Below are 12,800 nucleotides of genomic sequence, written 5' to 3' on the forward strand. Positions count from 1 at the left end.
TTCTACGCACGCCTCCCTCCTTCCCTTCCCTGACTCCCTCCCCCAAGCTGACACGGCCTGAGGTGCGGCGAGCCCCGGAGCAGCTGGATAGCCCCGGAGCGGCTGGATAGCCCCGGAGCAGCGGTTCACAGCGAAATCGGGGCCTCAGCACAGTCAGGGTTGGCGGCTGCCAGCTCCGCTCCGGGGGTTCGCCCCAGAGCTCGCAGCTCCGGACGCGGCTGTCCCCGGGGAGCTCCGGGCGGACCTGGGCGCTGCCTCAGCCCGGCCTCCGGAGTTCCCTTGTTGAAGTCACCCTTGGGGACTGTCAGGAAAGTCCAAAACGCCAGAGATCTATGTCCAAAAAGGAGACATAGGCGTCCTTTAATTTATTCGAATAAAGGAAGAGAGTTCACTGGGCACACGCCCGCGGGGTTTTCTCTCTCGGGGTTTCCGAGGACTCAGCCTCCCTTTTAACTCCTGGCATCACGGTGCCCTGTTCCCTTCCCCATTGCTAAGGTACCATGAGGGTGCAGCCTTCCCGAACCGCCTACCCCATATCCCCCTTGAGCCTGGCATTTTACCCCAAAGTTCAGCTTTGTGCAGACCCGTGTCTATCTCAGGAGCCAGACTCTCCGGGCTGGTAACAAACCTGCTGCCCAAAGTCAGTAGAGACATTAAAACTCATTTCAAAGATGTTAACCCCCCCCCATCTTCATCTATTAAATTACTTGTAAAGACATCAGTAGTTAATTTAGTAGCTGGCACAGGGCTGTGTTTTGCAACCAGTATGAGAATAATGTTGATAACACACCGATGGTTTTGGTTGTCGCTAAGCAGTGCTTATCCTAAGCCAAGGACTGTTTTATGTCTCATTCTCTGCCAGTCAGGAGGTGCACACAAAAGCTGAGTGGGAGAATAGCCAGAACAGGTTATGGACTGCACAAAGGATGTTCCACACCACAGAACATCACACTTATTTATAAATTGCGGGAGTTATTGAAAGGAGCACTGACAGGAGTTCAAGGACAGAGTCTGCTATCAGTTGGCAGGTGGTCTGATTGTATTGGGCATCACTTGGGTCTTTTTTACCTTGGGTTACCTGGGCTCGACCAGACACCTCCGGCGTTGGACCCGCCCCGAACCCCAGCTCTCTCAGCCTCAGCCCAGCCACTGTCTCCACAGCCCAGCACAGCCCAGCACAGTCCAGCCCAGTCCAGCCCAGCACAGCCCGGCTCTCCCCGCCCCATCCCAACCCCTTTCTCCCCGCCCCAGCCCGGCTCTCCCCGCCCCATCCCGGCTCTCCCCGCCCCAGCCCAGCCTGACTCTCCCCGCCGGCGGCACGGTCCTGCTGCCGTCTGCCCTGTCCAGCCGCAGCTGCTCCGGCCCTTCCCCTGCCCCGCTGGAGATCGTGCAGCGCTGGCAGCGCCGCTCCGGTTCCGCGGGCATCCCGCAGCTCCCCGGGGGCTGGCGGCCGCAGAGCGCAGGCAGCGCGGTGCGCTCAGCCTCCCGCCCCGCCGCATCCCCGGCGTGCCCGCGGAGCCCCGGGGCAGCCGGCGGCATGGCAGCCGTGCGCAGGAAGTTTGGGGACGAGTACCAGGCCGTGGGCCTCGCTCGCTGCAGCGCACGCAGGGAGCGGCAGCGCTTCGTGGACAAGAACGGGCGCTGCAACGTGCAGCACGGCAACCTGGGCGGCGAGAGCAGCCGCTACCTCTCCGACTTCTTCACCACGCTGGTGGACCTCAAGTGGCGCTGGAACCTGCTCATCTTCCTGCTGACCTACACGGTGGCTTGGCTGGTGATGGCCTCCATGTGGTGGGGCATCGCCTACCTGCGCGGGGACCTGCAGCAGGCGCACGGTGACACGTACAGCCCGTGTGTGGCCAACGTGTACAACTTCCCCTCCGCCTTCCTCTTCTTCGTAGAGACCGAGGCCACCATCGGCTACGGGCACCGCTACATCACGGAGCGCTGCCCCGAGGGCATCGTGCTGTTCCTCTTCCAGTCGCTGCTGGGCTCCGTGGTGGACGCGTTCCTCATCGGCTGCATGTTCATCAAGATGTCGCAGCCCAAGAAGCGAGCCGAGACCCTCATGTTCAGCCGCGCCGCCGTCATCTCGCAGCGCGATGCCAAGCTCTGCCTCATGTTCCGTGTGGGCAACCTCCGCAACAGCCACATGGTGTCTGCCCAGATCCGCTGCAAGCTCATCAAGGTGAGGTGGCACTGGGTGGCACAGGGCACCTGCGTGGCGGTGGTGGCACGGGCAGGGGGTGGGCACAGTGGGGATTCTCCTGTGTAGCCGCTGCTGCCGGTGCCAGCTGGCAGCTGTGCCCTGCCCGTGCTGTCCCTTGGCAGGCGGGGGAGAGGAGGTGGCAGGGGCGGTGGGAAGGGCTGTGGAAGATTTTTCCTGCTCGCAGCAGGAGCCATGAAAGAGCCAAGCAGGGCTAGGGGAGAACTGTCTCATCAGAGTGCCCCCAGTGGGGTGTGAGGCTGGCAGAAAGCCAGGCTGCTCAGCATGGATGGATGGATGGATGTGTCAGGATGCAGGACAGCTCCAAGGACGGGTACTAAGGCATGCTGCTTAGAGATTATGGCTGGGAATAAGGAATTGATTTGTGGTGGTATTAAACTAGGATAAAGATCAACCTTGACCTCCTCTTCCCCTTGGGGAAACTTGGTGAGCTTTACCTCGCAGCCCCTTGTCCCAGTGTTCCAGCTGGTGACCTCACAGCATTTCAGAGGGATTGTATAGATGCTCCTTTGATTGTCACCAGTATCTGTTTATTAATCACTGACAATGGCCAGGAGAATTCAGAATGCAAGAAAATGGATTCAAAAGATCATAAAACAAAAAACAAAGCAAAACCAAACCAAACCACAAAACCCCAAAAATAATTACCTCAAAACAAACAAACAAACAAACAAACAAAACCCAGAAGGGTTTGGCAGTCACGAAGGTCGAGAAGATAAATTGGGCTGGAGCAGAATGGAAGAAAAACACTGAAATTCTAAACAATGTAGCATCTCACAGCAGCTCTAACTTGTCAGGGGAGCATGCTTGGTGTGGAGCTCTGAATCTCCTCAGCTGTCAGAAGCTGGATCCCAGTGATGAGATTAATTTCAGGATATCATATTTGAGTGTTATAAATGTTCCGTACTTATCTGGTAATTCTCTCTGGCCTATTTAATAATCTGCATGAATAAGCAAAGAAGCAGAAGGTGTTGGGGCAGTGGTAAATCTGAATGGTAAATATGAGTGGTAAATCTGTTCTGTGCTGAATGCTAGACAGAGCTGTTAATTTTTCTTGCTACATAATACCACTTAAAATGGAGAATCTGCTAAGATTTAAAAAGAAGTTGTGTGTATATATATATATATGGGAACAAGCTGTGAGGAGTTACACTGGAGCAATTTTTGTAGGCATTGGAAAGCCAGCTGAGCCATGGTTTTTGTTGCTTTATCCTCCAGAAATCTCCTCTAAAGTATTTAATTCTATCATTCAAAATGGAATGCAGGTCAAAGTGGAATGAAAGTGGGGTCACACTGTATTTTTACAGAGAGGGCAAGTTATTTTCTTTTGAAATAAGACACCACATGTACAGCCTGATGTCCTTTCTGCTGACAGTTCTATTGTTACACAATGCTGGTGTGCAGGTGACTGGGCCAGAAAACTGAAGGACATTTGATGGACCTGCATGACCATTGTGTCTTAGGATAGCTGTTTTGTAGGCCAGACAATGAATCAGTGAGAAATTACTGATTTTATTTTTTTTTGTATGATCATCCATGTTTTCTTCAAGCTGCTTTGTGACCTTTGACAAACACAAGCTATGAACAGGAGAAGATTTAGAACTGAGTGTGCAGTAGCTGCCTCCTCATCCTCATTTCAAGGTGTGCTATTGGTTCCCATGTGTCTCTGTAAATCCTTGTCACTGAACTGGACACACCATTCTGGGAGCCACTGGTGGCTCTTCAGGTCACCCTTGAATCTCCATCAGCTGCTTTAAAGGAACTTTTTGTGTCCTGGAAACTCAGGGTGAAGGTGCCAGAATTTGCTTGCTGTCTTCAGCAAATCCTTTTTGTGGTTTGAGCTGTGCCCTCTGCACTTCCCTGCAGCTGATCTTGCTGCACTCCTGCCCCTGATCAGGTAGCCAGAATTTTCTTTTGTGCCACAGTGAAGGAATCTGCAGAACCACATCCCATTCTTGTACCTGAGCTAGGAGATACATTTAGCAGTGAATGTGGTGTTTTGCTGAGACCAGTGGAGCTCTGAGGATTTACCTTTGTACACTAACCTGAGTTTGTCTGAGCAGCATTTCCTGACAGAGTGATAATGCCCTGATCCATTCAGTGGATTAAAATGGTGCTGCCACACTGGGCTGGCTTTTCTTTGGGTCCAGGGGCTCTGCAGCAGCATGGCAGAGTGATACCATGCAAAAGTCTGAGGCTCTATTTAAACTGAGTTGTGGAGAGCTTGGAAAACAGTTACAAGATTAATTGTGCGTGTTTCAGCAAAGACTTTTCCAGAAATCCAAGTCTTTCTAGTTTACATTGAGTGCTACAGAAGCTGGAAAAGCAAAATCCTAGGGCAGGAAACAGGAAAAAAAAGCCATTTGGAACTAGCAGCTGAAAATGTGCAGTTTCAAGTCCTGGACTTTTTAATGTCACAGTGAACTGTATTTTTCTGCCTTGATTCCTGGACCTTTCTAGTGTGCCTAAAGCAGCAGCCACCAGTATGGCAATCAGTACTGATTTTATAAAACTCAATCACAGCACATATTTGTACCTTCTCTTGATGTGACTACATGTATCACTGATAAACATGAGAGTGTTGGTGTGGAAAGTTGTCTTTGTGGTGTTTCAGCTAGTATAGGACATTTTGGTTCAGAAAGTTGAGGAATGTAAAATCATCATTGCCTGTTTTCAACAAAAGTTTTAAAATGTGCTAACATTAGTTTCATGAGCAACAATAGTTTCAACATGTGCTAACAATAGTTTTAAAAATGCAGTTGTGAAGTATGAGAGCAGTGAGCTTTGGGTTAGAACCAGCAGGCACCTGTTCTTTAGGCTGGATTTACAGCTTTGATAAGCTGAAAGCAAACAAAATTGTACCAGAAACGTTGCAGATGGCAGGTGACAGGCATTGGAAATAAGTAAGAGGACCCTTTATGTTGTGATTTCAATAAGCTGATAAGTAGGGCAGAAAGTGCAAAAAAAAAAAAAAGATTTTTAATATTACAGAATTGCTCAGATTGGAAGGAACTTCAGGAAATTTGTGGTCCAGCCTTCTGCTGAAAGCATGGTGAGCTAGGAGAGCAGCCCAGGTTACTCTGGGCTTTTTCCAATTTAGTTTTGGAAACCTCTGAGGAAAAAAAAAAAAACTGCACAGTGTTGCTGGGCAAGCTTTTCCACAGCTTAACTGTCCTCATGATGGAAATGTTTTTCTTCAATCCAATCCAATCCAATCCAATCCAATCCAATCCAATCCAATCCAATCCAATCCAATCCAAACTTCCCTGGTTTCAGTTTTTACCTGTTGTCTCCCATTCCTGCCAGGCACCTCTGTGAAAAGCCTGGCTCTCTCTTCTTGGTCATGTTCCTCTCCGGTTTTGGGATGTTTGTTAGATCCCCCTCCATGCCTTCTCTGCTCTGGTCTGATCAAGCCCAGCTCACACAGGTCATATTTACAACTAGAATAAAATAAAAACTAGCAGTGATCCTAGGAATTATCTGTGGAGCTCCAGGTGTAGTGTCACAACTGAAAAACTCCACACAAATCTTCCACCATGGTATCAAAGTAACAAGGTCATATTATTCCATTATTCCATATACTTTGTATTCCAGTAATTTAAAATATAATAACACTTCTTGCAAGCTGATAGTCTGAGTGTGGGGAAGGAGCAATGAGCATGTACCAGTTCAGCATTTTCTAGATTTTTTCCTAGATATGTTTCTCTACAATATCAAGCTTGATTGTGCTCCATCTTTTGAGTCCCACTTTTTCTGCTCCAGTACTTAATTAGTCCCCCTGGATATCAAAACATAATTATGTGAGTTCTCTAATGAGTGAACTGACAGGAATAATAATAATAATAATAATAATAATAATAATAATAATAATAATAATAATACCTGCAGCATGTGCAGTTAAAGGGAGATATGCATGTTTATGCATTAAACAAGGTTTAGAAAAGCAAAGAGAAAGAATAAAGGATTGGAGTGAAGATTTGAAGAGCAGGGTGTATTTGTTCAGACACTAAAACAGACCAAGTGGTGATGCAGTGGAAGTCTGCCTTGCAGTAAAAATGGAAACAAAGATCCAGTGGCAGAAAGTTAAAGACACAGGAGTCTTTTTTTTTTTTTTCATTAGCTGTGAAGCAATTAACCTGTAGAAGAATTATTTGAGACCTTTAGATTATCCATCTCTGACCACATTTAAATTGCAAGCTAGGGCATTTCTAATTAATTGTTCCCTTGTTCAACATGTATTAATCTGCAGAATTTACTTGCCTTTGTGTTATGTCAATGGTCAAAATAAAGAGTCACAAGTGTTCCTTCCAGACTTATTCCTGACATTTTATGGCCCTCTGGCCTCTTGTTTTGTGCTCCTTTGAGTGAAGCTGTGGATGTAACACAAAGGTCACTGGCTAGGAGGCTGAACCTGTTGGGGCTGTTAAGCTCTCTTCATTCAGGTTAACCTATTTTTATTCAACAAACAAGCTTAAAAATCCTCCATGCCCTGCATAAATCAATCCTGCACGTAAGGTCCTGAATACCTCAAACACAACCTTCTGCTTTCTCCCAGATCTGTTACCTCTAACCATCCTGGCTGGATTTGTTTGCTATTGAAAGGATTTGATTGAAGACTCTTCCACAAAGAAAAAGGGTGTGTAGATCAAACAGTTCTCAAGTCAGGCAACAGCTTGTGCAAAATGGCACATTTTGGTGTATTTGATGAAGATTTGGGACAATTTAAGATTTAGATGTTGGCTCATACAGGTTTTTTACCTTGGAGCAAAGATCATACCTGGGCAATCAGTTGGTGCACCCACTGCAAGAGCAGCAGCCAGGCAGCAAAAGCAGAGTTGGTCTGCAGGAAAAGAGAAAAGATGTTTTTGCACTAGGCTGATTCTACCTTTGCATATAACAGACTGTCATGACTGCTGTGGAAGTGTTGATCACTTTTATCTCACAGCACTTTTACCTTTCAGATCATAAATAATTGGTGAAAATGCTTTCACATGCAATCAGCTGATGTTTCCTCTGTCTTCAGCAGCAAAGGAGAAACTGAATCTTGGTCTCCTGTGTAGGAACGTGCCCTGGAGTGACTAAGTTATCTTTTGGCTCCTTAAAAATGGATAAAAGTGCAGAAGTTTCTCTCCTCAATTAGGTAAAAAGATACTTCATAGGACCTGGGGACTTCACCTCAAACTTAAGGACAATTGGACAGAGGCCAAAAGGTCCCACCTAAGCAATTCACTAGAAAAAGAAGAGAACAAAGGAATTAATGGCTTTTGTGAGGGGTTTTACCAGGAGCAAGAGCCTCCTGCCCCTGGCTCAGGTTTTCTCTGTAAAGAGTTTTGTTATTTTGCCTTTTACTGCCTCAGAAGCCATCCTGCTGATTTTATGTCACTTGAGGTGGCTGAGCTATCTCAGGTGTGATACAGATCTCCAAGAGCTCCTAGGAGCTGGCTCAAAGAGACCCCTGTGTCACTCCTGTGCACGGGAGAACTTGGTTATTTAGACAGGAAGAATATTTCTTCCTCAGCAGCAAAACAAGCAGGCAGCACCTGGATGAAATCATGGATTGTATTTAATAATGAGCTGTGCCCCAGCTGCTGCCTAGCTGGGTGTGTAATCTCCAGCAAATACCAGGCAGTTATAAAATCAGCATTTTTAAGGTTTATGTGAAGAGGGGAGACAATATGAAGACTATTTGCTTGGGGATTTTCTATAAAGACAGAAACTTTCTTTACAGAACCCTAGTCAGATCTGAGTTGGTGGAAAACTGCTGCCTTTGGCTTGCTCTCAGTGAACAATGTTCCAAAATGCAACACAATTAAAACGATCTATTTATTCTTTTATGATAGTATTGTATTATGTATAATAACATTAATATATAAAATATATATACACATATATAAACACACACATGTATATATGTCACAGTAAATTTTATAGGTGGTGAGATTCACTGACATAATAAGAAAATCAAATTTATCTTGCATAGCAGCCCCACAGTATTTAGCATTATTTCCTCTCCACGAGGAAGCCCCCAGACCTCCCACATGCAGCTGATGGTGCCATGCAAGAGGCAGGTTTAAACTTTACTGCACTGATTTTATGCTTTGCCTCACACAGTGATTGTTAAATCGTCTTTTTCTCTTTAGTCGAGGCAGACCCCGGAGGGGGAGTTTCTGCCCCTGGACCAGTGTGAGCTGGATGTTGGATTTGGAACTGGGGCTGACCAGCTGTTTTTGGTTTCCCCCTTAACCATCTGCCATGAGATTAACTCGGAGAGCCCCTTTTTCTGTCTCTCACAACGGTCCCTGAGGAGTGAGCAGTTTGAAATCGTCGTCATCCTCGAAGGAATCGTCGAGACCACCGGTAAGGCTTGGAATAACCTGCATGCTCTGATTTTTAATCTTTGTTTCCAGTGCTGATATTTTTAGCAAGGCAGCTGTTAGTGCTGGATGCTCCAGCATGTCCTGCCATGTGCTGCAGAGCTCCAGTGGCTCTCACCAGGAGCAGAGACCTCCCTTGCCCACGGGGCTCTGCACTGCCAGTCCCCAAGGGACACAGCCTGCCACCCTGTGTGCAGCAGCTCAGTGCTCTCATCAGCCTTCTGTGCCAAGGACCACCACTCTGAAAGAAAGCTCAACTTTAAAAGTTGCCAGTGCTGCAAAATTCCTTCCAGCCTGGTGTGGGATTTTCTGGGTCCCCAGGATGAAGGAGGAATTGAGAATCTGACTCCATGTTCTTAGAAGGCTAATTTATTATTTTATGATATTATATTCTATATTAAAGAATGCTATACTAAACTATACTAAAGAACAGAGAAAGGAAACAGAAGGTTACAAAGAATGATAAGGAAAACTCCTGACTGACTCCTCAGAGTCTGACACAGCTGGCTGTGATTGATCATTATTGAAAACAATTCACAGGTTGGATAAACAATCTCCAGACCACATTCCAAAGCAGCAAAACAGGGAGAAGCAATCAGATAATTATTGTTTTCATTCTTCTCTGAGGCTTCTCAGCTTCCCAGGAGAAGAAATCCTGGTGAAAGGATTTTTCCAGAAAATATGACAGTGACAGCCTAGCTTGCACTGACTTGAATTCAGAGTAAGAAATCCAGTTTTAAGCACAAATACAGACCTCATAGTCACAGAGACTGTAGGCATATGTGGTTATTGACAAATATCAGAAGAGTTGTGTTTCTTTTTTAAATTTGGGGATGGTGTTGTTCTGATGACAGCTGATTTTGTGGCCTTTTGTTTTGAGGACTCAATTCTTTTATGAATCCCATGAAAATGGGTTCCAGTTATATGAGGAGCTCTTTATCAACAATCCCTGAGTACTGTAAAGTCCAAATCATTCAGTATGGTCATCAGCATTCTGATCTTCTTCTTCCTTCTGAGATTTATTAAACTCTGATTAATCAGAGAGCTTTCTCATCCTTTCCAAAGATTAGCAGCTGCCTCATTCCTGCTTGGAAAAGGGCTGTCCCTTTGCTGCAGCCATCTCTGATTGCTCTCCACACCAACACACAATCCACTGGGGCAGAATGCTCTTTCACATTGAGTGTGGCATCTTTGGATCCCTGCAGAGGCCTCATCTTACCCTGAATCATTTTTTTTTAGATGAGCATGCATTCATAACCTTGTTGAATTGGGATTGTTCAGCCTGGAAAAGGGAAACTTTGGGATGACCTAATTGTTTTCAGTACTAGACACAGTGAAGAAAATTAATTCTGTCCCAGCTGAAACCAGCACACAAGCTGATGCTGTTTTAATTTTACATTTTGCCATGGCTTGGTTGCAAGTCTGTATAAAAATTTAGTCAATTACAGGCACTCCCTTGACTAGACAATCAGAAGGTGATCTAGGAGCAATTGCCCCATTTTATAACCTATAAAATCATTGCCTTGCTGGCTGCAATTGATTTTTGTCTGTCAGCCTCTGGCAAGCAATAGTTCCTTCTCCCAAGAAACAGTATTACTTAATCTGTCAAAGCTAAATTGGGATTGTTCAGCCTGAAAAAGGGAAGCTTTAGGATGACCTAATTGCTTCCAATACTAGACACAGTGAAGAAAATAAATTCTGTCCCAGCTGAAATCAGCACACAAGTTGATGCTGTTTTAATTTTACATTTTGCTAGGCTTGGTTGCAAGTCTGCATAAAAATTTAGTCAGGACTGGACAATCAGAAGATTGTCTAGGAGCAATTGTCCCATTTTCTAACCTATAAAATCATTGCCTTGCTGGCTGAAACTCATTTTTACCTGTCAGCCTCATGTATTTGTGGTTCCATGTGCCAGTCTGCTTGCTCACACTGAATGCTCTTGTCCATTTGCACAGGAATGACATGCCAAGCCAGGACCTCCTACACAGAAGATGAAGTGCTCTGGGGGCACAGGTTCCTGCCAGTCATGTCTCTGGAAGATGGCTTTTTCCGGGTGGATTATTCTCAGTTCCATGCCACCTTTGAAGTCCCCACTCCTCCTTACAGTGTCAAAGAACAAGAAGAAAACCTGTCCCAGTCATCTCTCTTGAGTAGTCCTTTAGAGAAGAAAAGCAGGAGAGAGCAGGTTTGTCCTCTTGACTGTGCTGATGCTGCAGGAGAGAAGAACAAGCTCCCTGCTAAACTCCAGAAGATCAGCTCGAGGAAGGAAGGCCTTCCACCAAGGGCCCTGAGAATGAGTTCCTGTAACACAGAGAAGACTTTCAGTACTGGAGATCTCTTGGAAATTCAAGAAATAAGTCCCATCTCTGATGGTGAAGACAGTGATCACAGGATGCAGCTGAAAGCCTTAAAAGTAAATGCCAAGGCTCTGACTCAGTCCACCAGCAAGCTCGAGTTACAGAAGGATTTTCCAGGTATGGGTGTTCTAGAGTGAAATTGGAAGATAATTTCCCTGCCAAACTTTGAAAAATGAACTTTGATTGCTTCTTTTAAGAGCTGAAGAAACAGAAGTTGTTGTTATAAACTGCATTTGAGACTGCTGCCCTGGAAGAGTTGTTTCACTGTAAAGTCACAGCTTGGCTCTGCTGCTTTCAGGTGGAATGATCCTTTTTGTGTAATTGCTCTGTACAGACCCAATCTAGGTAGCATAACAGGACTGAGTATGGTTTTACCCTGTCATGCCAAAGAGATTCCTGCCCTGATGATGCTTGTCAGCATGCTCATTGCAAATCTACCCCAAAGCAAGGACCCCATCCTTAGCCACAGATGGAAGCAGGAGGGGTGTAACAGCAGCTGGAACCTGGTTTGGTGCAGCTCAGGTCCTGGACTGCTCCTGATGGGCAGAAGAGCAGAACACAAGAGGAATTTGTGGCACTGCTCAGTCCTAGTCTAGCTGTCTCTTTGGAAAGAGGCTTTCCTGGTCCATCCTTCTTTCCCAGTGACTGTGGCACGTTCCCTCTGTGCCCCCAGTGTCTCATCCATGCTCAGGCAGGTGGGGAAGCAGTGTGCAATAACCACTTGGGTCATTTGGCCCACGTGAGGATCTTTATCCTGTCCAAAATTAGACCTCAGCATTTGATTTGGTGGATCACATGCTGAATTTTAATGGCCATATCACCACTCACTGTGAAGGAAACTTGAGATCAGTAGCTCAGCTTCTTGGCATGTTTTCTACTGCTACTAAATGACATTCCAGTTTGGAGACATTGTAAGTAAATAAATAAAAGCAAAGTGCTAAATAATGCTCTGTCATTACACATCTCAGAGTTTTACTAATGAATGGTAGTCTTTGATGTTGCTAATTTTCATTTTGTTGCACTTGCCCTCTTACATATGATTCTCAGTAATTTTGTAGGTTTGATATTTATTGCTGTTCAGCTCAATCCACCTCTGTCTGTGAGAGGGGCTTTTTTGTTCCTGGTTGGTAACTATAAACACACCCTGCTGCTTTGTAAACAGCGTTCAGTAGCTCAGCAGCCAGGGTGCTCTTCACCAGAGCACTCTCCAATAGAAGGATCAATTCTGCTCTTGCTACATGGACAAAATTCAGTCCAATTTAATTAAAAGGGGTGGCAGTGGCCATGTTGTTTGGCAATGCATTCCTTGATGGTAAAATGATGTATCCAAGCTAGGAATAGCTTGGCTTGCAGAACTCACTATTTCTTGCTTTTGATCTGTCTGCAGTGGGAAACTGGAAAATGCTGTTTTATGCAGGGATAAGATGTGCTGCTTGTTGTTGTTTATCTGTTCTCAACATGAATTTCACAGTATGTATGTGCTAAAATCTGTATTTTTATTTATCAACTGTATTTGTATGGAGTACTTAGATGACAGCATGAAGTCTTAACTGATGATGACTCTCCCTGCTCTCCAGAATTGCCAAAATTAGTATAAAATAAAATTACATCCACCTCAGGTCTCAAGTGTTCTTTGCTCCTGTGCCTGTGTGTGTTGGCAGCAGAGCAGATCCAGGAGATGAGGCCCCATCCTTGGGCACAATCCCCCTCTGCTGTGGGGCAGAGTAATAGTGTTAATTAATTGTTAATGAGCAACAATGCAAGTTATCAATGAGTTGTCCAACTTAGGGGCCAATTTTTTTTTTTACACTGCCACTTATAAAAGAGTTAAAGCTCCTCATT

General features: G+C 45.6%; 1 protein-coding gene across 1 annotated transcript; it reads left to right on the forward strand.

The window, feature by feature from the left end:
- The first annotated feature begins 1,526 nt into the window (after nt 1–1,526).
- LOC103821563 (potassium inwardly rectifying channel subfamily J member 3) lies at nt 1,527–12,576 on the forward strand. Its single transcript, XM_050985687.1, has 3 exons — nt 1,527–2,188; nt 8,368–8,584; nt 10,557–12,576. The coding sequence occupies exons 1-3, from the start codon at nt 1,538–1,540 to the stop codon at nt 11,093–11,095; spliced, it is 1,407 nt and encodes a 468-aa protein (XP_050841644.1). The 5' UTR covers nt 1,527–1,537; the 3' UTR covers nt 11,096–12,576.
- Nucleotides 12,577–12,800: the final 224 nt, after the last annotated feature.

Source organism: Serinus canaria, chromosome 27, assembly GCF_022539315.1.
Source record: "Serinus canaria isolate serCan28SL12 chromosome 27, serCan2020, whole genome shotgun sequence".
Lineage (NCBI taxonomy): Eukaryota > Metazoa > Chordata > Aves > Passeriformes > Fringillidae > Serinus > Serinus canaria.